The sequence below is a fragment of the Thamnophis sirtalis genome, unplaced genomic scaffold (assembly GCF_051295495.1).
Source record: "Thamnophis sirtalis isolate CommonGarterSnake01/CBP01778 unplaced genomic scaffold, rThaSir2_p1.2 scaffold_3, whole genome shotgun sequence".
In the NCBI taxonomy this organism is placed as follows: domain Eukaryota; kingdom Metazoa; phylum Chordata; class Lepidosauria; order Squamata; family Natricidae; genus Thamnophis; species Thamnophis sirtalis.
In genome coordinates this window covers 159,223,564-159,250,923 of record NW_028261383.1, presented here as the reverse complement: position 1 = coordinate 159,250,923, position 27,360 = coordinate 159,223,564, and the positions used below count along the sequence as shown (strand labels likewise).

Below are 27,360 nucleotides of genomic sequence, written 5' to 3'. Positions count from 1 at the left end.
CTGCCTTTAATGCAAAATACAAGGGAATGAGGTGGCTCAATGGCTAAGACACTGAGCTTGTTGATCAGAAAGTCAGCTGTTCAACGGTTCGAATCCCTAGTGCCACGTAACAGAGTGAGCTCCTGTTATTTGTCCCAACTTCTACCAACCTAGCAGTTTGAAAGCATATAAAAATGCAAGTAGAAAATTAGGAACCACTTTTGATGGGTAGTATTCCATGTGCTTTTGGCGTTTAGTCATACCAACCACATGACCACGGAGACGTCTTCGGACAGCACTGGCTCTTCGGCTTTGAAATGGAGATGAGCACCGTCCCCTAGAGTCGGGAACAGCTAGTACATATGTGCAAGGGGAACCTTTACCTTTACCTAATACAAAAGCTCTTCCAAGATACATTATATCACTGTTCTATTTGTTTATAAATAGATAGAAGTCCACAATAGACATAAGAAGTTTAAACTTGAATCTCTGTTAATTTTTGTATTTAATGTACAGGAAGTTCCTTTTGATATCACTGTGCACTAGTTTGATTACATTCACATACATACTGGCCTACTAATAGAATAGACATCCATCTACAAGGTTCCTCTACCATTATTATGATTATATTTATTTATCTAAAAAAAGATGATTAAGGTGTTATATCACTAAGGTCAAATATATCCTCAGCCATAGAAGTTTATTGATAACTTTGAATTCCTAAATGAAAAGTGGGATAAAAATCTAATCAATAAACTTGCAGTCCAATAATGCCTGTTTGGCCTCTTTAGAGATTAACAAACAACTGATATACAGATATTGCAAAACTATATTACAAGTCAGTATCCAGGCCCTAGGTTTACCAGAAATTTGCTTCTACCGACTTGGGTTTGCCAGGTTGAAATTAACCTACTTTGGACACATGTGAAGACAGGTCTCTGGAGAAAGCTATAATATTGGGAAAGGTGGAAATGACTAGAATAGTCCACTAAAGTGGAAAGTGAGTTACATTGGCAAAAGGCACACCACTAGAGAACCAGGTTAGGGGTAGATCTATATGACCACTGAGTTGACATCATGGCACATAATCAATCTGGTGGTTTTGAAAATTATAAATTCCTATTAGAATATTAACTTTATTAATCCAACTCCAATTAGTGTGCAAGCTTTCAAGTTTTTCATCACTCTTCCTTAGGCAACGTTCGAAAATCTTCGGAACTTCAAATGGATTTAATAAAAAAAAAATTTTTTTTTCTCCTGGGCAAACTGCTTTCGGCTTTATACTTAAATTACTGCTGCCGAATCTTCAATTGATATTACTTCGCTGTTTCATTACTGAAATATTACAAATTTGGTCCAGATTTAGACGTAACTTGTCCTAGAATTATTTTATTTATTTAATTTCGTCAAGCATGAATTAGGTAACAGATATAAGTATAAACATGCTTACATTAACTGCATGTTTAACGATGGGCTTTATTGTCCACGGGAGCTAATTCACAACAACACGTTACAAACAACACATTACACCGCGCTACCCTCTCGCGAACAATCTGAGTGTAGTATTATTGCGCAACATCCGCTTTTCCTTTTTTTTGCCTCGGGCCTCGTCCTTCAAAACTTCCGGTTGGGTAGGCAATGCGTGTCGGGATTGGTAGTCTCAAAGAGTGCGGCCTTGGTGCGCGGTTGAGGGAGAGCGGATGTGCTCGAGCGCGCAGGCCCCAAAATGGGCGTGAGGCGGGTTGGGTGGGAGGAGGGACCCGTTTCCAACGCGACGTAAGGCGGGAGAGGGCGTGGACGGGGAGTGGGCCTTCATGTCAGGGCCGGCTTCGTTGCATCAGCTGGGGACGAAGCGTGGCTGGGAGACAGAAGCAGGACGGAGCATGAAGCTGTGCCTGAGCGAAGGCAGCCTCGGCGGGCTGAAAGTCTTGGCGGCTGCCAAAGCCACCGGCGCGCCCGTGGAGGTGCAGTGGCTTCCGCAAGAGGGTGAGTGCCAGGAGGGCGGTAATTCCCCCAAGAAACGGCAGCTTCTTCTCGCAGGACTTTTTTTTTTTAATTGCAAGATCTCCAATCCTAGAGATCTGGGTTTTTATTGACCTAAAATTAGAGGCAGCCAGCAACAGAATTAATAAACTTTTTCCGTCCTCCTCTTTAGGATTTTCCTTTAGTCCGTTCTCTCTTTGCACTAAGTCCTTTTAATTTCCCTGCTATGACTTCCTGTGGTTTTGGGATGGACTCTATTCACCTTTGGGTTTTTTAATTTTTTTTTTATTTGATTTGATTTGTCAAGCATGTATGAGAAAACAAGTATGTATGAACATAACATATAAACATATAAGTATAAGCAGATATAAGTATATGCATAAGAAATTAGTATAAATAAATAGGAACAGTAGGACAGGGACGATAGTAGGCATGCTGGTGCACTTATGCACGTGTTTTCTGAGGATGAGAGAGGAGAATCTCAACCTGCATTCGTGATGATGCATTCAGAAGTAGCAAGTGATGGATTGACTGGACTAAATATAACTGAACTTAGCAACTGTATTCCAATATGTAAGTTTATAAGGAATAACAGAGTTGGAAGGGACCTTGGAAGACTTTTAGTCCAACTCCCCACTTCAGCAGGAGATCTCATGCTGTTCCAGACAAAGGGCTATTCAATTTCTTCTTATTCATCAAGTATCTTTGATGGGGTGGCAAGACTTTTTTATTTTTCTTCCCTGTCATCTCTTTTTGGCAAGACCTCCACATTTAAATAGTAGCATCATAAGCAGAAATTTGATTCAACAAAGCCTTCCTTATTATCTAGTAATTTTGCCTTGGAAAACAGCTTTGCCAAATTTTGGGGACAGCATTTTTAATCTTCAACAAGAAGGGAGGAAAATTGTATTTTCAAATAAAAGTAACCATGTTCTGTCAACCCCCTACTCTGTATGTATGCACAGTATAATATGTATGCACAATATAAGCACACACTGCTATTGTTATATCATCTTAATACATGCTGTATTAAATAGGATCCGATTTTGGGATGCAGATAGGATTTCTCCCTAATTTGTTTTTCTTCTTTGATAGCTCATGTAGTACCATTCCTCACTCGTCCTCAGCTGCCAGCTCTACAGCTGGAAAATGGATCCTTCCTCTTCTCCACAAATGTAATTTCTCAGTAAGTAATGGAGTGTTGATCACTCTGTTTCCAGCTTTTGGCAAAACCTAATGTGATTGTAATCTACCTACCTACCTACCTACCTACCTACCTACCTACCTACCTATATAAAAAGCTCTGTGTCTGTGTGTGTGTATGTTCCAGCATAATTCTGGAACACCTCAAGCAATTTCAACCAAACTTGGTACACAGATGACTTACTCTCTGGAAAAAGATACTGTGGGGGTAAGACACCCTAACACCCCTTGGGTTATGTGTTCTGTTAAGATACAGCCTGTTGTGCCTTAAAATGGCGTCTACTGTACAGCACAGTGGAGATGCCATGGTAACGCTTTCACAGTACTCCACAGGGGGGCTCCCTCTGGTAAGTGGGAAAATCCAACATTAGAAATTATGTTTGGTCCGGACATTTTCCCCTTATAAATTAATACCCGGGCAATGCCGGGTTATCAGCTAATTCTAGATAAACATTATAGGCATATAGGAGAAGCACTGAATTAGAAGAAAAATGGATGCTAAGAAAGGATCTTTCATAAACTGTCTTTGTGTTACATAAACATTTGGGTTATAATTTGGAAATATATTTTCACATGTTCAGCTACCTATTGGTAATTTTCCTATAATGTCAGTCAACCTCAAGCATGCTAAGTGATAAGAGACTTGGCATCGTTGCCAGAGTATTTAAGTGGTCTTTTTTGCCATAGAAATAGATAGTTGTAATTCAAGAAATGAATGGCAATTTAAGAAATTAATATATATTTAATATAAGAAAATGCAGGTAGTCCTCAACTTACGACCACAACTGAGTCCAAAATTTCCATTACTAAGCAAGACAGTTAAGTGAATTTTGCTGCATTTTACAAGTTTTTTTGCCATAGTTATTAAGTGAATCACCATAGTTGTTACCCATTGACTTTGCTTGTCAGGAAGTCACAAAACATGATCAGATGATCCCTGAATACTGCAACCATCATAAAATTGAATCAGTTGCCATGTATCTGAATTTTGATCACCTGCCCGTGGGGATGCTGCTGTGGTCATAAGTGTGAAAAATAGCCATAAATCACATTTTTTCAGTGCTGTTGTAATTTTGAGTGGTCATTAAATGAACTATGGTAAGTCGAGGATTACCTGTATGGAGAATCAAGTATGCTTCTCTTTCCTCAGTACTGACATGAGTTCTGTTTCCATCACCCAAAATCTGATGGGAAATTGAAATAGTACAACATAGAGAAAGAAAGTAAGGGTACCTTTTCCTATTCTCAGTTCTTTGGAGCTGGAAAGAAAATCTGCTTTTTCCACAGTGTCCTGGTAACTTATTAACTTGTATAGGGGATAACAGTGGTATACACTTTAGAACCTCAGCCAATGAATTGTTATAAATGTTAAGTAGACTGGCTCTACTATGAGTCAACTGCCTCACCAGCCAATACTAGAAAGCAGGAAGGTACAATGAGATATTGTTGGTAGCAATGTCGGACAGTCTTGTTTTTCTTAAAGTACCTTGCTGTTCTTGAATGAAATGAACCATTTTGGGCCACTTCTGCAGATGGAGTGTGGTGCATGTAGGACATCTTGCTCTTCATCTCAGGTAGCAGAGTGCGTTGGGTGGCTAGTGAGTGGTCTTTTCCTATGCCAATTTGTAGGAAGGAAGCCAGAATACATGTTTTTGAAAATAATACACTCATAAGGAGTCTTGGATACAGGGCTATAGCTTCTAAACATTTCTCCCTATTGGCTTTCTATTTTCAATATAAGTAATGGGTGCAAAATGAGTAATGAAATTGCAAAACTAGGTACAGGTAGTCCTAGTTAGCAACTTGGTCATTAAATGAAGTGGTTGCTAAGTGAAACCACTCCTGTACTTACAATCTTCCTTTGCTTTACAGACCTTGTAAATGCAAGGTCACAACATTACTTTTTCAATACCATCATAACCAGGAAAGTTTGCTAAAGAAGGCAGTCGTTAAAAAAGGACTGTATAGAAAGTGTCGGCAGCTTGTTGCAATTGGATATCCTTCTTTGGCTTTAAAGCTAAATGGGATTAGACCTAATGAGTATTTGGAAAATGAGCACACCAAATAATGGCAGGGTAAACTGGAAGATTAAAAAAAACCCTCCTGGCAATGGGAAATATCTTTCATAAACCTACCAAGGAAAGAGATACATCTATATAGTCACAAAGAATTGAGCTTAACTCAAGAGCACCTGTATTTTAGGCATAGGAAAGAAGAATCTTTTGCCAGGAGAAAATAAATCTAGCGTGGGAAGTGTGAATGTTAGTCTCTTGTGAGATAGCAAGACCTCATGGCAGAATAAAGGCTCTTTTACAAAAAGATTCTTGGAAGTGCATTGGCTGAGAGTACTCACCCCCTTCTATTTGTTTATCTTTTAGATACTTTTTCCGCTTATCTGGAAAAGAAATAAGCAGTTTTAGCAATGAGCAGAGTGATTTTGCCAATCAGTTTTTTGAATGGGATATAACTGAGCTACAGGTGAGTAAAACAGCCATATATTTGGGGTAGCCTGGATAAGCCATTTTTCTTAAAGGGAAGAGCTCTTGTTCAGGTGGTGGTTTAGATTACGCCCAGCTATATATGAGTGGGCTATGTGGAGAGGAGCCAATTGATACCAGAGAACCTGTGGCAGGTATAGTATGTTTCTTTGTAACATTTCTTTTGCTAGTGTAGGATGGATCACTTACTGTGTATGTATTTGGATGAAGCTATGTTTCTTCCTGTAGCCTTTAGCGTATTTAACCTAGTGCAGTTCTTTTATCTTTGGAATAAAAAGCAGCATTTTAAAAGAAAGAAATTAAGATGTGCCTCTGGTTGCCGTTATGTTGGAAGCTGATATTGCTCCCTGTCCCAGCAATGTTTCAGTTCATTTATTTCATCAACTTCAGTGGGACTTACTGATGGCAGATCATGTTTTTCTGCCTGGCCCACCTAACTAGCAAACTCATGAATCAGATCATACTGAATCATACTGATTTGAGGAAAAACACCTTTAATGCTAGTTAGAGTGAAAGCATAATCTTGAAAATAAATTAACAAGCAGGCTTCTAGTGAAGTCAGTTAAAGTGGAATCTTTGAAAGCTTTCCTTCTCATAGCCGGGCGATAGTCCAGTTCTTGGCTGTTACTGAACACCTCCTCTGCCTAGTTCTCACTATCTCATCATACTGTTTCATACAAACCTACTAAACCAACTGTGCAGTGACATATTGTGTTGACTGAACAAAACCAATGACATGTCTCGTGCGCTGCGTTAAGTGATCGTGTGGTTTGGCCTTAAAACTAAACATTTGGTTTAGTATATTACTGTGAAACTAAGCCATTTGTTAGTCACGGTTTATTGCAAACGAGAAATATTTTAGTTCTGGAAAACAACTAGAGGTCTAAAAGCATGTGATGAGCACACTCACAAAATGACTGCCACAAAAGACTTGCAACATCTTATATATCAGAGGACAAAGTAGTTCTCCACCCTATTTACTCGGGTTATCCTTTATCATTCTAGGAGGGTCTTGTGAGATCCAAATATGTTATTGCAAATAAAGTGCCAGAGAATTTGGAGAAGTCAATGGGTGGGAAATTAGAGTCACACACTGAGGCTTGTAACATATTTACTTGTGCCTATTTTATATCTTAGTATAATACATGAACTCAAGACAGTGAGATAAGGAAAAAGCTATATTTTACATTGCTTAGGCAATGTAAACCATTCCATCTATTACTATGTAAGAGAGATAGAATACTAGGAGAGTTTGGGATATGTAAACAGTCAACATTAGAACAGGTAATCTCTTTGTAGAGAAAAATGGATAGGTGTCTTGGAGGCACCACTAGAAGCAGATGAAACCAGATGTTAAGAATCCAAAGTTTGCATGTACTTGCTATTTTTTCTTTATCCATACAATTTTGTGATCACGTTGGGCTATTGAGTTAGGTGTAGAAGTCTAATAACCCAATGATGTTGCTGTGTTTCATTTTTTTCCCTTAAGAAAAAGCTAGTATAGTGGTTAAGATATTAGACAAGATGTTAGATTAGGTTGGAAAGACCCAGGGTCAAGTTTATTCCAATGAAAGATCACTGGGTGCCTTTGGACTCATCACTTACTCTCTCAGCCCAGCCTACTTTACAGGCTTGCTGCAGAGAAAATTGGAGGAGGAAGTCACTGAGTTCCTGCAAGAAAGGTGGGATATAACTTTGATAAAAAAATACAACAGTATGAATTTACTAACATGATTGAAGCAGTGACAAAAGACAATAGAAGAAGGTTGAAGATAGATTACAATTCTTCCTTTTTCTCTGCTTTGTCTGCAGCCTGCTTTGTCTGCAGCCTTGTATCTTCATGTGGTACAAGAAAAGAAAGGAGAGGATGTTTTGGGCATCATTCGGAAGCCACTGGATTACCTTGACCAGATTCTTACCAAAAAGGGTACCTCTTACCTCACTGGGGTAAGTAAGAACCTCTGTAAGCAAACTTCGCAGTACTGGCTGACATAGAAGCTGAGATGTGGGAGAATTGAAAGGATACCTGGTTGTTATAAAACCTTAGCTTTTTGTAATATTTAAAGCACAGTACAGCTAGGTTTTATATGGACCCAGGATCAGAATAGAACATGGAGAACCATAATTCCTCTCATGCCTTTCTCACAGCTTTTGGGATTTTTCACAAGCATTGTGTACATGGGGAGTTCCTTTAGTAAATTTTAAGGATTAAAAGCTATGTCTTAAGAAAATTAAGAAACAAAAAGCTGAAATCTTCTGGGTGCTTAACCACTGTTTTCATTCTTGAAACAAAATGTATATGTCCAAAGTCTAGTTAGTGTGGGGAATCTCTTCTTTGGGGAATGCCAAAGCCCTTGATAGGTGAAGTGATTCTCATCAACAGAGTCATCTTTTCAGAGAAGAACAGATTTTTAGCCTCCCCTCCCCCTCTTTTTTGGTTCTTGTGGGAGAAAAGTTTCTTTCAAAGATGCATTACTTCCTGTGAGAATTTTGATTACTTGTAAAAAGTAGTAATAAGTAAATAGATTGTGTTTTCTTTAGCTTTTACGATCTCATTTTGTTATCTTAATGGTGGCTCACATGGTTAGGATGCTGGTTTGGAAGTTAGCAAGCCCGTGTTCAAGACCAGAGTGCTGCTGTGGGGAGGGGTGAGCCCCTGTCTTTCATTCCAGCTCCTTCTGGGGACATAAAAGGAGTCCTCAACTGGGCAGCCCCCAGGTGACAGTAATGTCACCAGCTAATTCTTTCAACCTGGAAGTGCCTCCATTTTTCTGACACGAGTGTGATGCAATCATAATTATGGGAAGACCCCAAAGAGTCCCAAAATAAAGGCTTAGAGACCCATGTATAGGTTGCAGATTGCTCACCTCTGTTCCAGATCTGTTTTCATTGGGAAAAAGCATTGGAGTATTCTTTAGGTTTTTTTTTGTTCTTTATAGAGTTACTTCAGAACTAATTTTATTGTTGTATATCATCTTATATAGAATCAAATAAAAATTACCATATGTTTCTGTAAAGCCAATTAAACTGAAGTGGTCATGTTATACTACTATTGATAGTGTTCATGGTGGAGAGAAGAATCTACATATGTACTGTTGAAGAAGTTTCTATCTTGAACATTTGGGAAATGTTTCTTTCCAATGCAAGTGAAATATTCCAGTTGCTCCTACTGCATATTCAGACTGAACTAATTTCTTCTGATTTTTTAATCCAGGATGTTGAATCAGCTGCTGATATTGTCTTATGGGGATCTCTGTTTCCTTTGTTAAGAGATGATTCCTTCTTACCAAGTGAGTGATTCCCACAACTGAATTCAGCTTTCACCAACCTGATAACCTCCAAATTGTTGGGCTTCAATTACTGTTACCTCCCAAAGTTGGGAAAGGCCTCAAAGATGGCCTTCCTGCTCTGACAGGAGGTATCAATGTCTGCTTACCATTTGGCTGCTAATTTACACAAGTCATTTTTTGCTTTTCCTTTATCAATTAATGTTTGTTGGAGAAAAGTTCCTTTTCTCACTTTCTCCTTTCCCTAAATATGGAGGCACATAAATAATGGCTAAAAGAATGTCCCATGCTCCTCAAAGAAGAAAAAAACATCACCACCCTGTCTTTAGAAAATATCTTCTGCACCAGGCCATCGTCCACAGGATTCTGTGGCATGGTTGCATTGAAATGCTGCCTATGATTGCATTGAAAGGCTGTTCACCTTTACTGTTGAATCTACAATTATGAGGGGAGATTAATAGAACTGGGGAGGCAAGATCTTTCTTTTCGGGTATGGATTGTCTGCCCTTGTTGACTTTTTTGAGCAACTCCTAAGTGTCCTAAGGTTTAGAAAGGGCACCTTGGCTAATTTTTTAGTTCTTTATGAGTTCGCTGAGAATAACCATGTTCTAATTTAATATTCAAGATGAGCTGAAAGCTCTGAGGAGTTGGTTCCAGAACATGAACCTGAAGGAGTACTGCAGAAAGGCAGTGGAATCTGTATGGACACCCAAGGGATTGCTGGAACTTAAAGCCTATCTACAGAAACATCCTGCTCCCAGTTTGTCTTTTGAGAAATCAGCTACCAATGAAGCCAAGGTATTCATGTTGCATTCCTATGTAAAGCAGTTGCTTTGTTTTCAATACCACAGCATGTTAAGTCTCAGCCTAATAAATTGCAGGCCATTTTATTACGGCATTCCTTGCACTTATGAAAGTAGTGAATCAAGAAGAAAGCAAGACTCCAATGGCCCAGCATTATCTTGGATGGACTTTAGCATACATGTACTTCACAGACTCAAGGGATTCCATACTATTAAACAGTGACTTCAGCTGTTGTTAAATCTGATTTGAAATGAGGAATGGTTTGGGAAATAGGTAGTCCTGTATAGGAAAGGGATGATATCACCCATTTAGAATTTGTTTTGTTAAACAGGTTACTCTCAAATATTACTGCATTACCTTGGGAGGGAGGGGGAGGTATAGGCCAAGGGAATTGGGATTTATGCTATGGTTGTTGTTTTAGACATTGGTATTCCCTGGCAATTACCCATGGTCCATTAGTAACTCATGGATATTGGTTGCTGAATATCAGACATCTTTACAGAATGTTTGTCCTTCACTCTAGGAAGAGGAATCGGCCCAGCAGCATTTGTCTGATGTGGAGATTGAAGCTATTGCTCAAATCTGGACCAGAGGACCTGCCAGCCTTCCTAGCCCCTGGAAACCACAGCACCCTATGTAAGAATCTTGCTGGGCTGAAATGTCCTTGTGATTTTAATGAGGGATACCAAAGAGGATCTTAAAACAGAGACTGCCCATCCGTGTGTGTGCATCTTGCTCTCTCCCTCCTATCTTTGGCAATTATAAACAAATTGTTGCTATTTATTTCTTTAATGGTTTTTAATCATTGTAGAGCTGCCTCCAGAAGAGACGGACAGGATATAAGTTGAATAAATAAATATAAACGACTCACCTTTTCTTTTGTCTCCTAAAGACCCAAATGTCGAATACGCACATTATACATGGCTAAATATATCGTGGGAATTGTTAATATGAAGAGTTGTTTCCCAACCTTAACATTATCAAAACATAGCCATGTAATTCCGTACAGCATCCATTAGTGTCTGTCTCAATGACATAGAAACTTGTAGCTTTCTGGATATTGTTGTATTATAATTTGATTGTTGGCAGTGCTGACTGGAATTGGAGTTTTGGCAATGTCTGGAAAGCTGCAGATTATTCACCTCTTGATGTTTACTAACTTCTCATGGAGTTTCTGCAGAACTCTAGAAGTTAAAAGTCAATTCTTAAATTATTCATAGCATTGTGATCCGCAAGCTCATGAATTTGTACAAGGCTAATTTTGCCTACAGAGAGAGTTAATCATTCTACATTGCAGATGCCTCCGTATATTGCATATCTCCCCATCTGCCTTACCTCTCCCTCACTCCATCCCACCTCAGTTGTTTGAGCAAGTCAGAAATCTGAATTTATCTCTGAATTAATTTGTCTGTCCTCCCCAGATTGCCTGTGGAAGGCATGAAGAATGTGCTAATCACAAGTGCGCTGCCATATGTAAACAATGTGCCTCATCTTGGAAATATCATTGGCTGTGTTCTCAGTGCTGATACGTTTGCCAGGTAAGTTAAAGCATCTCTTTCCAGGTGGCCAGACTCCTGGTCCATGTGAACTTATGAATTATCCTCACTGTGTGTCTCTGGATTCTGCCTTTGCCATATTTGCTTCCTAAGATTGTGCTTGTCTCTAGAAATGTTGGGTGTGAGGGGTTTTTTTGCACAGCAATAATGTGCTCTGTTGGACTGGTTTTTATTTATAACATTCATTAGCTGCTTATCTTATCTCAGAATAACTCTGGGCAGCTTACAATCATAAAATGAATGATGGTCCAGACAACATAAAAGAAGATCCTATGAAACCTTTGTTTATTTATTTTTAACCTTTGTATATTTTAGTATTTTATGATACACTACCCAGAATGCCTCTCTGAGGGAGATGGGCAGTTTAGAAATGTGAGAAATAAAAATAAAACAAGATCATAGGAGACCTTAGTTCTTTTTGATAGCAATAAATCTGCTTTTTGAAACAGGTAGCATTTATGTTTTTTAGATACTGTCGTCTACGCAACTGGAACACCCTCTATATATGTGGTACTGATGAATATGGTACTGCCACAGAGACAAAGGCCATGGAGGAAGGACTGACACCACAAGAGATCTGTGATAAATACTATTCTATCCATGCACAAATCTACCAGTGGTTCAACATCTCTTTTGACTACTTTGGTCGCACAACCACAGCCCAACAGACCACGTAAGTGCTGCAGTTAGAAGAATTGTCAGTAGGGGGGAAAGAAACACAGAAATGAAGCAACATTTTTTCCCTCCTTCCCTCTCTGTCTTACAGTCTTCGGGTTACCTAACTTTTGTTTTGTATCTGCAATAAAGTTTGTCTCCTGTTTTGGAGCTGGCCAAAAAACTGACAGGTGATTGAAGGCAGTTTCTGCAGCTAGTTTCTGAAAATGTTGCAAACATGAACACTTTGAATGTTCAAAATAAAGAACTGCTATTCATTTGAAGCATTTTTAGCTCATCTCTTGGCCGAAAGGGCTCCAAGCATAGTCTTGACATTATCAGAGAAGACCAACTATTACCAATCACTAGATTGCTACTAGAGCTAATAAATGACTGCCCAATTCTGGCAAGTTCTATCATCTTCATTTTCATCTATCTATGTATCATCTATCATACTTTCCCCTTAATGTCCAATGATTAGTGGACATTTGTTGGGGGTATGTAGCTTCTTAGTCAACCCAAATTAGGGGATCACTGGGAAGTAATGGATGAAAACCTCAGAAATGTCCATTGCACACACTGATTTGGGATGCGAGTTCTTTCTTTGGAGTAAACTTTGTAGATTTCATTCAGGTGTCATCAATGAGGATATGGCAGGACTGTCATCATATGCCCTGTATCCTCTTTTCTGCATTGGCCAGTATGAATATAATTTTCACATGAAGCTATATTCCTAATTTATTAGCTTCTTGGTCAATTGAAAAACATCCTATTTTGTAGTAAACAGATGCCAAAAATTTGTCAAGATTTTCAGTTTTATCATTTTTAACTCCCAAAGTTGAGAGACTTTTACCACAAGTCATAATGGTAAGCGGGAACATTTAAACAAGGTTTTTTTTTAATTAGCCATGGTTACACTAAATCAAAAACAATTAAACCATGTTTCTTGAATACAAATAAACTTGATCAGTTCTGGGATTTCTTTGACTTGGATTTACTCCTCATCCTAAATCCTAGACAACCTTACAGCCAATTTTATTGCCCTCCAGTTATTTTAAATTATCAGGCTGCTGGCTGCGATTACTGAGAGTTGCATTCCAGAACAGTTAGAGGGCATTCAGTTACCAATCCTTGCTTGTATTATTGGGCTAGATCATGTTGCCATTTTAACTTAGTGCCTTGTTTTGACCCTACTTATTAGAATTCTGCCAAACACTAAACAATTCTGTAAACACTAATAAACAACTTAATTAAAATGAATCCCGGCTCAGTACTAAATCCAGACATAATTGCACACTGAGAGGCACTCATCCATTCAGGGGGAACTAACAATAGAGCCATGGATCACACATTGCAGATCAACATACACTTCTGAATATATATCCTCATGGAATAAGACCTTGGTAAGATCAGAAAGAGTGAATTTGTTTTCAAGGCATGAGATGCTTTGCCTACCTGCTAGTCTGCCTACCCACCACTATACTAGTGCAAATGCAAATGAAATTGGCATGTCAACATTGTTTGGAAACCGAGATAAATTAAGGACACAAAGTGCTTTGCTGTCACAGGCATTCATGTTTCTGAGCTACTCTTTACACTTTTCAAAATATTTGAGTGAAGATCAGAAGCCGTTCCTTACCTCTCCCCTTTTTTCACCCTTCAGAATAGCACAAACCATCTTCCAACAGTTGCTGGAGCGCAACTATCTCCTGAGAGAGACAGTGGACCAGTTGAAGTGTGAGAAATGTGCGAGATTCCTAGCAGACCGCTTTGTGGAAGGCATTTGTCCTTTCTGCAACTATGAAGAAGCCCGTGGAGATCAGTGCGACAAATGTGGCAAGCTCATAAATGCCACTGAACTTAAGGTATTATTTTGAAACATTTACAGAAGCCTAAACCAGATCTTCAGAGTAGACTCTTTTGCAATAAAGAGTTGGTGAAATCCAAATCATCAGTTCTATTGAAACTCCATTAAACTAGATAAGATCTCCTCTCTCTTTCCTGAGAGGAGTATAACCATTATGCTAGTTCAGAGGTATCAAACTGGCAACCTACAGGCTGGATGCGTCATGCATAGGCCACGCCCACCCCAGTTACGCGAAGGGAAAAAACATTGGGATACGTGACAGCAATATGACACTGCGACTTTGACACCCGTGTGCTAGTTCATCTTCCCTTCTCAGCCTTGGAAAACAATCTCATGATTATGAACTAAACCATCTTGTGATGTTTGATTTTGGTTTACTCAGATGCTGGGATTTGTAACCCATAGTTTATTGACTGTAAATTATTGAGCCTAGAGGGTTGTGATTTTTCCAGTAATTACCTTAATAGAATGTATGCCCCATGGCTTATAGGATACTTTGACCAGATGCTTTTCTTATGACAAATCAAAAATCAACCTTATTGTCCTTATTGTACAAGTCAAGTCTTGCCTTAATTTGTCTAGTGAATCTGTGTGATTAAATATCGGGTATATCCACATTCACAATTATTTACAGTAAATTTCTTTTGTAACTGGGGAATCCAGCATGCTGCAATCACAGTGAAAGTCAGATAAAAGCAAATTAAGTATTTATCTTAAAGCTTCAGGTCTTGCAATACAGTAAATAGGGTTGCTTTTATTCACAGTGAGGTCCAAACTATCCCCAGGATCTGAGATATTGTGGAAATGTTATATTTTTGAATTTTTTACTTTGTTAGATTTGTTGCATTTTATTTTTGCTATTGTAGCTTTAAGAAGAATATCCTCATTTTATCCCCTTTTTTCACTTTTTCTGTTATTTGCTGTGTTACTTATATTGATGTATCTCTTCATGGCCATCTATGGTTTTATAAAAGGAAAAGCATACTCCATATTTATCTTTTTTATTATTATTCTTCACTTGAATTTCCCCTCTGATTTTCCACTATTATTTTAACACGTCCTGAATCACTGGATCCTTTTCTTCAGAGATACTTAACAGGTTAAGTCTCTTAGCAGCAACTCAGATAAAATTTGCCAAACAGGCAGTATCTGATTTTTTTACTATGTACTGTACACTTGTCAAAACTGGTTTAAAGGCCTATAGCTTGACAGGTATTATGAATATTTTGTTTAACATTGTCCTTATTTATTACTATAGTAATAGCTATATTTTACATCAGGATATTCCCCTGTTGTTATTTTTAATAACCTCTTTTGTTTGCATTGTCCATTTAACTTCAAGTTTATCCTTGCACAAGAAATACATTTAAGATTGTATTTAAAATGTTGCAATAAGGAGTATACAAGAAAACAAGGGAGACATTCCTTTATTGGGCTGCTCCCAATTCCAGGATTTTAAAACAAAATGTTGTTCCCTTTTGCTCTGCCTGCTAATTTCTTAACAATATCCATTCTATCCACAGGCCTTACTACAAAACAGTGCTTTGTTTAATGCGAGCAATCTCTGTGTAGCATAGTCTTTGTTCTGGATAGTTGGCTTTTTCTTGAAAAGATCTAAAGACTTTAGATATATACTGCTATGAAATGTGGTGATTCCATTTAGATAATTTGATGAAACAATCATTTTGTGATACGTTCTTCTTTCTCTTCTGACAGAAACCAGTGTGCAAAGTCTGCCAAGGAACCCCTGTAGTGAAATCTTCTCAGCACCTTTTCCTGGATCTACCCAAGGTGAGACTCTTGTTCTTCTCCTTTCTTTAGAAGGCAGCGTTCTGTGAATCTTTGAATCAACACGTGTGATAGAGATAAGCTGTCAATAAACTTAGATTAAATCCTGATCAGACCAAGGCGTTCTTATTCAGGACAAGTAAATGAACTCTAGAATTGAGCAGATGGGTATATTTCTACTTTCAACTTTCCATCTGGAGGCACAGCTTCTTTACCCAGTTTAAACTAGTTTACCAGTTATGCCAGTGTTTGATATGATTATTGAAGTGGGCTTCATTTGGAGCTATCTTTGAAGAATCTTCTTAGACTGAAATTGGCCCATTGTGTAGCAGAAATGAAGTTGATAGTACAGGAACCAGTTCAAATAATTTCCCCACTATTTGCCCATTAGTGAAGGTCTTCATCAGAAACTGCAACTTGAAATTGATGTGAGTGCTCTACACATTTGCTGAACATTGATAGTTTATATCAACTAACACAAACAATAGTCACTTCATTAAAATTATTAGGAACAATCTAGGAGAACCTATGCTCACATTGTATGACATATCTGAAATGATTTTCAAGTTGCCTAATTACAAACAAAAGACACATAGTATGCAGTGGGATGATTTCAACCATCAGAACTGGGGAGTACTGGGCAAAACTGAATCTTAAAGCTTATAAAGCCCCAATTACTAAATGATAACTTACTTGAACAATACTGCTCTGAACAACATGTGTCGTACAACGAATTCTGATAAAGGGAAACTAAGATAGAACCTCTCACCCTTCTATTACAGAACATATTGTAATGTTCTGACGGGGGGGAAATTAATAATGGCTATAATTAAGCTAGGTACAGGCTCAGGAAAATTAATTCTCCTCCTCAGATGGGCAAACTATTTTGATCCATAGAAGGGCATCAGAAAAGTTCACTTCCTACGTGGTTTAAGGTAGTCCTCAGTTAACAATGGTAATTGGGATAGGAAACTATCGCTAAGCAATAGCCATAAATTACAATATTACATAAGTGCACTGACTTAACAATGGCAGTTCTACAATTCCAGTTACAATCATTAATTAAATGTCACATGTTCATTAAACACAATGTCATGTGATTGCCATTTGCAACTTCCTGCTGGCTTCCTATATTGATATTACAGGTCAGAAGCTGGCAGTGAAGGTTGCAAATGATAATTGCATGACCCATGGGACACCACAACCATTGTAATTGTGACCCAGTTGTCAATTACCCAAATCAAGATATTCGTCAGAGGATTCTGCTATAGCTGTAACTTTAAGGACCATTCATAGGACTCCTTGTTCAGCAGTATCATAACTTTAAACAAGTTGCTCAACCAACAGTCATTAATGAAGGACTACTTGGATTACTAACGTTAGGATAAGAAAACCCCAAATCCCAGGTGTATTCCAGAAGGGCAAGTTATAGAAAAGATGAATAAATAATAAAAAGAAAGACATTGAATGAAGCAAATTAGCTGGGTAAAATATCACTTTGCATGATATTTGGTAAAATCCAAATTCACCTAGAAACACAAGTGTAATGTATAAGTGGAGATAATGGAAAGAGACTAGAAAGGAGGTCCAAGCATGTATTTTTTCACAAGTAGAGGCCAAATTGAGACAAGCAGTTGTCTATAGTCATGTTCATCAGAAGGTAAATCATTACTGAAACCAAACATTTCCAACACACTCGACTCTTAAATGTGCTATCTTGTAAGAGATGCTGTGGTTAATATGAGGGATGTAGCCAGTTGTCACGTTGCTGGAATAGTAGGGCTGAACTCTTCAGCTGGATTCATTCAAACATTCATTCATGCAATTTACACATTTTGAAAAATATATACAATGTTACATATGACATGATTCAATAAAAGGTGTGTTGGAAAAATTAATAGTGGCTTCTAAGTCAGTATTCCATATAAGAAACTGAAGATAAGTAGCTAAAATATTACTAATTGCTTGTATGACCCTTTGGAAGATGGAGCAGTACTATTTTTGGATTTTGGTTTTTGTGTAATACAAATTTCTAGTTTGTTTTTCATTGGGGGACAAAATGGATGTCTCAAGCCTTAGAGAGGTTCTTAACTTTGACAACTATGAAAAATTAACCCTATATTTGGGAGGTTTTAAACTTAAAGGATAAAGGAACAGGAAAAGATTTTTTTTCTGTCCTATTCTCTCTGCAAGAATACTTTCTGATACATTTTTATATATCTTCTATTATTGTAGATACTTGAATACTGTATTTGCCACAACTGAGCATGCAATGTTTTTTTTTATGTATAAGGGTGTGTTTATCTTTAAATACTATTTTTTATTTTGTTTTTACTTGTTACTTAGTGTATACTGAGTAGTGTATAAGCATTACAAGTACAAAAGAGCAAATGCATTGATTTAAGCAGAGATGTGATAATATTTGCCTAGCACTTGTATCATCATGGCAAGTGCTGCATCCTGAAATATCACAGCCAGAAATCCTGTTTATTTTTTCTAACCTCTCAATAACTAGTTAGAAGAGAGTCTGGAGAAATGGTTGGCTGTGTCCCAGTCCAGTGGGGATTGGACCCCCAACTCAAGGTACATCGCCCGCTCCTGGATCCGGGATGGCCTCAAACCACGTTGCATCACTCGTGACTTGAAGTGGGGCACACCAGTTCCACTTGATGGCTTCCGTGAGAAGGTGAGGAATGGGACAGAGGGAGACATTTTTTTCTGTGATTGAATGTCACACTGTTATAGACATAAAATGTGAATAGCTTGGAAATAAAGTTCACACAAGCAAACCAGTAGTTATAGTATGTAAATTATAGTCTAGAGAACTGAAGGTCTATAAGAACATCTATTTTAAGAGCAACAATATCTGTATGAGCAATAATACCATAATGTGAACTAATTGTACTTACCCAAAAGAAAGATAAAGGCACCCCCCCCCCCAAGTCATTACCTTTAAGTTAGAGGTGGGGTGGTGCATTGTCTTACTTTTCTTTCAAACTAGAGGAATATGCTATTGAAAGGGAGAACTAACTTCTGCCCCACCGAGAATGCAGAGTCTAGAACCATAATGACGAACCTATGGCACACATGCCACAGGTGGCATGCACAACCCTCTGTGGGCAAGCAAGCTGTCAGCCCAGCCTGGCTCCACTGTGCATGCGTGCATTCCACCTGCCGGCCAGCTGGTCTTTGGGTTTCTGCCATGTATGTGTGGGTTGGGCCTTTCCTGATCGCCACAATCCCCCCCCCCCAGCTTTCTCCTGCATTTCTGCTGCCTGTGTCCATGAGAGAAAAACTGTAAAGATTGTTGAAGGCATGGGAGGCAGGAATGCAGGAGAAAGCTAGGAAGCCCTGGGGAGAGAAACTGTAAAGATCTTGAGCCCCTCCCTCCCGTTTTGGGCCTGAAAAACTGCCTGCACCAACCTAGAAGCCAAAATGGGGACCGGGGCGCAGGCGCACAGAATGTGCATGCATGTGCAGGGGGCGCTCGCATTGCATTTTGTGGATTGGGGCATGCGCGTATGCATTTGTGCAGGCGTACGCACGCTTTGGGCACTTAACCCCAAAAGGGTTAAACATCACTGGTCTAGAAAAACACTTGTGAAGTCCGTGGATGAAGAGCAACCTCTGTCCCTAGATTCTATATGTGTATATGCCATTACGAACAACTGCAGAGGCTCTGCAACATTCGTTCTGCACTTTGCCAGCCAAAATGGATCTTCAGAGGATCGGGGTCATCCCTCTCATGCTGTGTTTAGGCCTCGGCAGGCCTCACCCAGCATTTTGCCGGCCAAAACAGAGGTCTGTTTAGGCCTGCACAGTCCTTGCCCAGCACTGCGCAGGTCTAAATGGAGTAAGTGATCGGCATGGCAGGTTGAGTGGGTGGATGGGTGGAAGCAATTGTGGGGAGCATTAGGTATTTCAGTAGGTTGGGGAAGCCTTGGGTGGTCTTAATCAGGTGGCCTGTTCCATCACTGTCCCCCCCCCTCCCCCAATGGCCTTCCCTACCCTGAGATATCTCATGTGCACTTAACGAACCACTCATTCGATTAGCGAATGCGTCGGTGAAAGGAGGGAGTGATTCTGTTCAAGGTACAAGATTCACTCTCATAACTTCTTGGGTTATGAATGGAATGGGCAGGCTCCTACATTCATAACTTGAGGACTACCTGTAATTAATGGCCAAGTGGTACAGTATGAAGCCCAAATCTCAACTGCTTATGTAGATATTTCCTTTTCTATTCTCTATGTGTAACCTCTTCCCTACTTTTAATAGGTATTCTATGTTTGGTTTGATGCTCCAATTGGCTATCTGTCCATCACAGCTAATTACACTGACCAATGGGAGAAATGGTGGAAGAACCCAAAACAGGTGGGCTAATTCAGTCGCTTCCTTCTGAAAGCTGATTCCTTTCTTTGTAACATAATATATATTTATAGTATAATATTATGAATACTTCTTTACAATATTTATAATACTTTATCTTTTTTATTTATAATACGAAAGAATACACCGGTATGAAATTTTCTGCATTCATTTATACAGGTGAAACTCAAAAAATTAGAATATCGTGCAAAAATTCATTTATTTCAGTAATGCAACTTAAAAGGTGAAACTAATATAAGTGTGCCTTACAGCAATAGCAATGGTGCTTAGACTTATATACCGCTTTATAGCCCTCTCTAAGCATTTTATAGAGTCAGCCTATTGCCCCCAGCAATCTGGGTCCTCATTTTACCCACCTTGGAAGGATGGAAGGCTGAGTCAACCTTGAGCCTGGTGGGATTTAAACTGCCAAATTGCAGGCAGCCGACAGGCAGCAGAAGTAGCCTGCAGTACTGCACTTTAATCACTACACCACCTTGGCTCTTAACATCATGTTTTCATTCTTTCTTCTTTCCCTTCAGATTCAGCTTTATAACTTCATGGCCAAGGATAATGTTCCCTTCCACAGTGTTGTATTTCCTTGCACATTGCTGGGCACTGGTGATAATTATACTCTGGTCAACCATCTAATTGCAACAGGTAATTTCTGGAGGAGAGAATTAACCACAAGCCTCATTTTTTTTTTATTCCTGGCTTCTAGCCTTCTAGTCTTGTTGGGTCCCTTAGAACCAAAAGTTAACCAATCACATTCTCTTTCTTCAACAGAGAAACCCTGATGGAGTTCTTAACTTCACCCTCTTTTGTTTCTGTAGAATATTTGAACTACGAGGATGGCAAATTCTCCAAAAGCCGTGGTGTGGGAGTTTTTGGCGATATGGCCAAGGACACCGGCATTCCTGCAGACATCTGGCGCTTTTATCTGCTCTACTTGCGGCCAGAGAGCCAAGACAGTGCCTTCTCTTGGAATGATCTCATGACCAAAAACAACTCAGAGCTGCTGAACACCCTTGGCAATTTTATCAATAGGTAAATCTGGGCAAGAGAAGAATGCGTCCATAGTGTGAATTCAATACATCAATGTGGTAGCTTTGCTTTGGTTACAGGGTGAGCTCAGGAGCAGTATTTAAAAAACCCACCAGATTCAGGCAAACTATTTACTAGCTAACTGCAAAGGCCGACCTAGAATTAGGATGAGGAGTGAAGCAGCAGAGTAGGAAGAAGGTTGAAATTGAAAAGACTGTGCGTGTAAATGAGGATTATTTTTTTCCATCCTTTCACTGTGTCTTCAGGTCAGTAATTTTTTGGGGGCTCCTTTCATATCTTGTGTGCAATGACCCACGTGGTTCTTTAATTCTGAGAAACATCAACATCTCACATAGATGGACAGAATTTTATATCGGTCAATAAAATGAATAACACAAAACTATTCCCTAACAAGAAGACATACTAGCAATCATTTGGGGGCAAAGCTGTATTGTGTGATAGTTTGGTGTTCTTGTATGAGATTGTTGAAATCTCAGGGGATGTAGTGACGTTATAAAATTGAGGGCATTCTTTAAAAATTTTGAGAGACAATTTTGCAAAACAGCAATCGTCCCAAAGGTGCTTTTTCAAGAGGCAACTGGACATTTTGGTTAATATTTGAAGACGTTTCGCTTCAACTAAAGTCAGTCAGTACTGAAGAAACTTCTTGGATGAGAAGTGAAATGTCTTCAAAGGGAAACCAGAAAGTCCAGTTGCTCCTTTAAAAAGCATGTTTGGGACAATCATAACTTGGATGACTGAGAAGCTCCAGAGATATTCAGCAATCATTGTGTTGTTCAAAGGATTTACATTTAGACATCATTGTTTGTCTAAACTTAATGTGTTGAGGATGAAAAGGAGAAATGAAGACTCAAATGATCAGTCCCAAAGAGGAAAAAGAAAACTTACTTTGGCTAGTGCAAAAATTTACTAGCTGGGGGCACTGGGGGGAAAAAGGGGGGGTGGGGGGGGGCAGGGGGCGGGAGGGAGGAAGCATTTTGCTCTGGAGTTCCATACTACTTAAATCTCTGTTTATAGTAAATCCCTTTTCCGGGGTCTTCTAGGGTGAGAGGCCCATAGCTGTGACCTACATAATGTGGGTTAGGCAAAGTGTCAAGTAACCAATGGATTAAGTCATCTGTGGGTAGATATCTTTCATTATTGGACTGTCCAGGAGTTGGCCAGATGAGTAGATTGTGATAGTTGGAAATAAAAGATAAGAATGAATCTAGCTTTCTGTAAACTTCTAATGTACCAAACTTTCATGTATCCTCTTAGTGCTTTCTCTTGTCTTTGTTTCCTTTTTCAGAGCGGGGACTTTTGTGTGCAAATTCTTCGGGGGTTGCGTCCCTACAATGGACTTAACCCAGGATGATAAGCGCTTGTTGGCTCACATCACTTTGGAGCTGCGGCAATACAACCAGTTGTTGGAGAAGGTCAAGTACGTTCTGGAATTCTAGTGTCTGCCAGTAATTTTAGGAGCTGTGTAATCTGTAGCTTAGACAAAACCTTTCCTGAAAGATATGCATGAATAACTCAGTGGTTATAGACTTGTTTCCATCCTCTCTGTTTGTGGGAGGTCATCTGCGCTATAGTTTGCCCCAGATTGGCTTTGAATGTGTGAAGTAGCAATACCTGAATATCTAAATGTTTGTGGATGCTGGTTTCATAATCTTGAAAACTTCAGATGAGATTATGATTAATTTGCATATTATTTATTAGTTTGCCTGCCCAAAAATGTTCAAAACAACATGTTCTAAGTGACTGCTTGAGAATTTGAAAGAAGCCCAACAGATTTTACTGGAAGGTTCCCTGCATGTTTGCATGGGACAGCTGCTCAGTTTTGCCAGCTATTTCTCAGCAACAGGAAATAAACTGCCATTTTCTTCCTTTCCTCTGCTACTTTAACAACTAATCTCTTGTTTTTTTTCTCTCTCTCTCATAGGATTCGTGATGCCTTACGCAGCATCTTGAATATTGCTCGCCATGGCAACCAGTACCTTCAGGTCAATGAGCCCTGGAAATGCATCAAAGGCAGTAATGCAGATAAGTGAGTGTCTGATCCTGGGCAAATGCTATTTTGGGATGGTCTGCTTCAAGCAGAACTAACTAAGGGAATCCTCCTTCCAACTTTGGGATACAGCTTATTTGAATTAGGTTAGTGGTATGGGGGAGAAAAATGCATTGGCTTTTCTCTGCCTTTATTCTTGTGAGCTGGGTTTTATTTTCAGATATTTATTTATTGATTTTTTTTTGTATCCTACCTGATTATTTTTACAAATAACTCAAGGCAACGAACATATTCAGCATATTTTCCTTCTCTTAATTTCCACACAACAACAGAGAGAGTGACTGTCCCAAGATCACCCAGCCAGGTTTCATGGCTAAGGACTTCTAGACCAAATCTTCAGTGATGTCTATTGGTTGTTGCACCATTTTTTTGGCTTTGTTGGTATTTTTACTTCTTAGAGATATATTTTTTCTTCTTCCTAGAAAACGGGCAAGCACGGTGATAGGGGTGGCTATAAACATTGCAAGCTTGTTATCAGTTGTGTTGCAACCTTACATGCCCAATGTGAGTGCTACAATCCAGGACCAACTGTGCATTGCATCCAGCTTTAATGTTGTGACCAATGACTTCGTCTGCACCTTGCCGGCTGGACATCAAATTGGCACAGTAAGTGTTGTGGGATGGAAGCCATGTAGTAGGTGATGGATGCCATGCTAAGGACCAGTTTTCCCAAATACCTGAAAAAAAGAATAAATAATACCAGCTTAGATGCAGTCAGGATTCATGTAAGAAATAAAGATGATAGATAAATGATAGATAGATAGATAGATAGATAGATAGATAGATAGATAGATAGATAGATAGATGATAGATAAATAGATAGATAGATAGATAGATAGATAGATAGATAGATAGATAGATAGATGATAGATAAATAGATAGATAGATAGATAGATAGATGATAGATATAGATAGATAGATAGATAGATAGATAGATAGATAGATAGATAGATAGATAGATAGATAGATAGATAATAGACAGACAGACACACAGACACAGATATATAGATATCATTATGTTGTGGCCCGCCAGCGGCTAGCGGAGATAGCAGTAGATTCAGACTGTGAGGAGACTGGGGAAAAACATGGGCCATGGAGTCTGGGGAAGGCTCTGATGAGGGCTCTGTGTTGGAGGCAAAGGGGGGGCCAGAGCTGTATGCCAGTTATCAGCTGCCTTCAGAGTCAGACATCAATGAGGTAGACGAACAGCTGAAGCCTGTTCCCAGTGTGCACCTGCACAGAGTTGCCACAAAGGGAACAGCTAAAAAATAGGGGTCGACTTGGAAGTAAGGCCACAGGTGGATGACAAATGGCCCCTCCCAGAGGAAATAAAAGAGAAGTGAAAGGGGAGTGGAGTTTGCAGGAAACAATTAGTTCACTTAATTTGGTTTCGTGACTCTCCGAGACTCCTTGCCAAGTTTTGCAGGTATTGGCCTGGCAGCTCTCCAAGCCAAAGGTCTGTGACTAAATCCTCCCTTTAAAGACTTTGCTGGAAGTGAATGAACAGAATTCACAGTAAATTAATAAAAGGGTGTTTTTGTCGGGACAAGGAGTTTGCTTCATGCTCTTGGGAAGCCTCGGTCAGAATACATACTTTTTCTATTACAAGCTTGAGCTTCTTTCCTTTTATTGTTCCTAAAAACTATTGATTTGGATCATGGTGGAAACAAATGAGGAAAATAACTTCTGTATATTCTAGGCAGCCAACCCACAAAGAAAACTTTAAAACTATTTGTATAAGTTAATTTCATAATCTCGAAGTTTCTTCCATTGCTCAATGTAGCTATCAGGGCTCTCCAGAGTGGTCAGTACTGAGCCTGAGGGTCAAAGGGATTATTAAAGGGGTCAATGTTTTTATCACAATAGTATTAGATAAAACACTATTTATTAAATTGCTTTCATATTTATTTATTTGTATCCCGCATTTATTATTTCTACAAATAGCTCAAAGCAAGAACATACCCAACACACCTTCCTCCTCCCCAAGGTGACCCTCCCCCCAGGTAACCCAGCTGGCTTTCACACCGAAGATGGGATTTGAACTCATGGTCTCCTGCTATCTAGCCTGCTGCCTTAACCACTAGGCCTAGTTGGGGGTGATGAACATTCTGAAACCTTAAGAAGGGATTGATGAGCTGAGGAGTTTGGAGATCCCTGATTTAAATCCATCCCCCTCCCCAGGTCTCAGTGGTATCCAGTAATTTTTAATCTGGGCAAATATGTGATACTGTGAAATAGAATTTATATAAATTGTTTAATATTAATCTTAATAGTTTAATATTAAACACTAGCTTGTTACACAGACAGAAGTGACTCTGTTGGGAACTTAGGATACCGGATGCAGCGCTCCGATAATAAACCTATAGAATGCATATAGCCTTTTATGTCTGTAATTAGGCCACAAAGCAAAAAAAACCCTCACCAGATTTTTCATGGTCTTCTACATTTCATTCCAGGTGACTCCTTTGTTCCAAAAGTTGGAGGCTGAACAAATTGAGAACTTGAGGAAGCGTTTCGGTGGAGGACAGGTAAGAAAGGGTGGAATGAACTGATTTGTCCAGACTCCTTTGGAAGCCTTTGACAGAGAGAGAGACATCTCTACACCTCTTCTGAGGCTCCTTAAAACAGTTGGGATACATTTCGTAACCTGAGGATTCATTGGAGTGAATCACGTAAAATGAACATGAAAATTCCCTGCTTTCACCCACATTCGCATGCGCAGTTGTTAAGTGCACATGCACATGAGCTATCTCAGGTGGGGAAGGCTGATGGAACAGACCACCTGCTTAAGACTACCAAAGACTACCACGGCCCACTGAGAATACCTCATGCTCCCCACAATTGCCTCCCTCCCACTATCCTGCTGTGCCAGGTCACTTACCTTGAGGAGATCTAGCAAGCTGTCTCCTTTCCAGCTTCTATGCCACACAAAATCATGGCGTCCAGAAGCTTCCAGTCTCCTTGCAAAACATTTGCAAGCCGACGGGATGCTTTCAGGCAGTGGGATTTTGCTGCCTCAAAGCGTCCTGTCAGCTTGCAAATGTTTTGCGCAGAGACTGGAAGCTTCTGGGCGCCATGATCTTGTGTGACTTTAGGCACTCATTCACTTTAGCATAGAATGGTGGCCTGAGGTCTCATGTGATCACGGCCCCCAAAACATTTCACTTTCGGTGCGCGAAAAACATTTGCAAGCTGATTGGATGCTGGAAGCAAAATCACTCTGCTCTCAAAGAAACTGCAGCAGAAAGGAGACAGATTTTTGCAAGGCAAAGTGAGTCTGGCACAGCAGGATGGGGGAGGGGAAGCAATTGTAGGGAGTGGGCAGGGGAGGGGGGAAAAGACATGTTGAATGTTGCAGTGCTTCTGCGGTGTTCGTAAGGGTGAATGACTGCCAGGGTGCTGCAATATTCGTAATTTCAGGACTGTCGTAAATATTTGAGATTAACGCATAACTTTGAATAGTCATTAAATGAACTGTAGCAACTCAACATATTAGTAAATCTCTTCTGTAGCTGTTGTGTCCTTCTCCTTCTCCTCTTCCTCCTCCTCCTTTGTTGGGCAATCTGGTTTAGATACTCTAGGTTGCAAAATCCTTCCTCTGCTGTAGCACCTAACTACTATTCCTGCCTCTTTCTGGTCTTTCTGTGGTTCCCTTCTCCTGTTTTCCAGTTTGAAGACTTCCCACTGAAGCCAAAGGTAAAATTTGTTAACCGGATAGCATTTTGTGATATAGGGTCTAGGTACTCGGAGGGGGGGGGGGGTGTTGTCCACCTGTCTCCCACAATATCTGCTTGGCCAATCTGATCTGGTTGGGCTGGCACGTTCCTGGTTCCTTCAGTTAAGCAATGCCATCTATTGGAATCCTGGAAACAAACCTTCTCTGTAACAGCAACTAAGTTCTGGAAAATACAAATGGCCCCTACCCTGCTGGTGTTTTGAAGGTTCTTCACCCAGGGCTTTGGTATGAGGATCACTGAAGTTTCTTTTTAACCCAGGTTGTTTTCCTTTCCTTCTACCCAGTTTGTCACCCTACTATTTTTATTTTGTTGTTTGTTCCTTGTCTTGTTTTAAACAATTTATACATTTCCCAGAATCACTGGGAATCGGGCAACATATACATTTAATAAATTATTATTATTTGGGTCTCCACAAGCATCCTTTAGATTATAGGCTTCCACCAGAGAATCAAATCCTGGTATGAATTTCTGAAGTGTTCTAGCCATAACTTGAATCCTTCCACCTATGGCTTATTAACCATGA

At 39.5% G+C, this 27,360-nt stretch overlaps 1 protein-coding gene across 4 annotated transcripts in view; it reads left to right on the top strand.

Moving 5' to 3' along the window:
- Positions 1–1,776: 1,776 nt before the first annotated feature.
- The window catches only part of MARS1 (methionyl-tRNA synthetase 1), a 27,311-nt gene continuing 1,727 nt past the window's right edge, over positions 1,777–27,360 (top strand). Inside the window, exons 1-20 of one of the 4 annotated variants that reach the window (XM_087710597.1) lie at positions 1,777–1,965; positions 3,058–3,148; positions 5,544–5,643; positions 7,476–7,610; positions 8,878–8,953; positions 9,576–9,748; positions 10,278–10,390; positions 11,176–11,292; positions 11,780–11,983; positions 13,628–13,829; positions 15,548–15,622; positions 18,135–18,305; positions 19,896–19,991; positions 20,528–20,645; positions 20,819–21,032; positions 22,339–22,470; positions 22,975–23,079; positions 23,523–23,706; positions 25,557–25,628; positions 26,770–26,796. In XM_087710597.1, coding sequence (XP_087566723.1) covers positions 1,794–1,965; positions 3,058–3,148; positions 5,544–5,643; positions 7,476–7,610; positions 8,878–8,953; positions 9,576–9,748; positions 10,278–10,390; positions 11,176–11,292; positions 11,780–11,983; positions 13,628–13,829; positions 15,548–15,622; positions 18,135–18,305; positions 19,896–19,991; positions 20,528–20,645; positions 20,819–21,032; positions 22,339–22,470; positions 22,975–23,079; positions 23,523–23,706; positions 25,557–25,628; positions 26,770–26,796 — 2,577 coding nt within the window. In that variant the 5' untranslated portion in view covers positions 1,777–1,793. The remainder of the gene's footprint in view (positions 1,966–3,057; positions 3,149–5,543; positions 5,644–7,475; positions 7,611–8,877; positions 8,954–9,575; positions 9,749–10,277; positions 10,391–11,175; positions 11,293–11,779; positions 11,984–13,627; positions 13,830–15,547; positions 15,623–18,134; positions 18,306–19,895; positions 19,992–20,527; positions 20,646–20,818; positions 21,033–22,338; positions 22,471–22,974; positions 23,080–23,522; positions 23,707–25,556; positions 25,629–26,769; positions 26,797–27,360) is intronic. The other 3 variants (XM_087710595.1, XM_087710598.1, XM_087710596.1) reach the window with 3 other exon arrangements.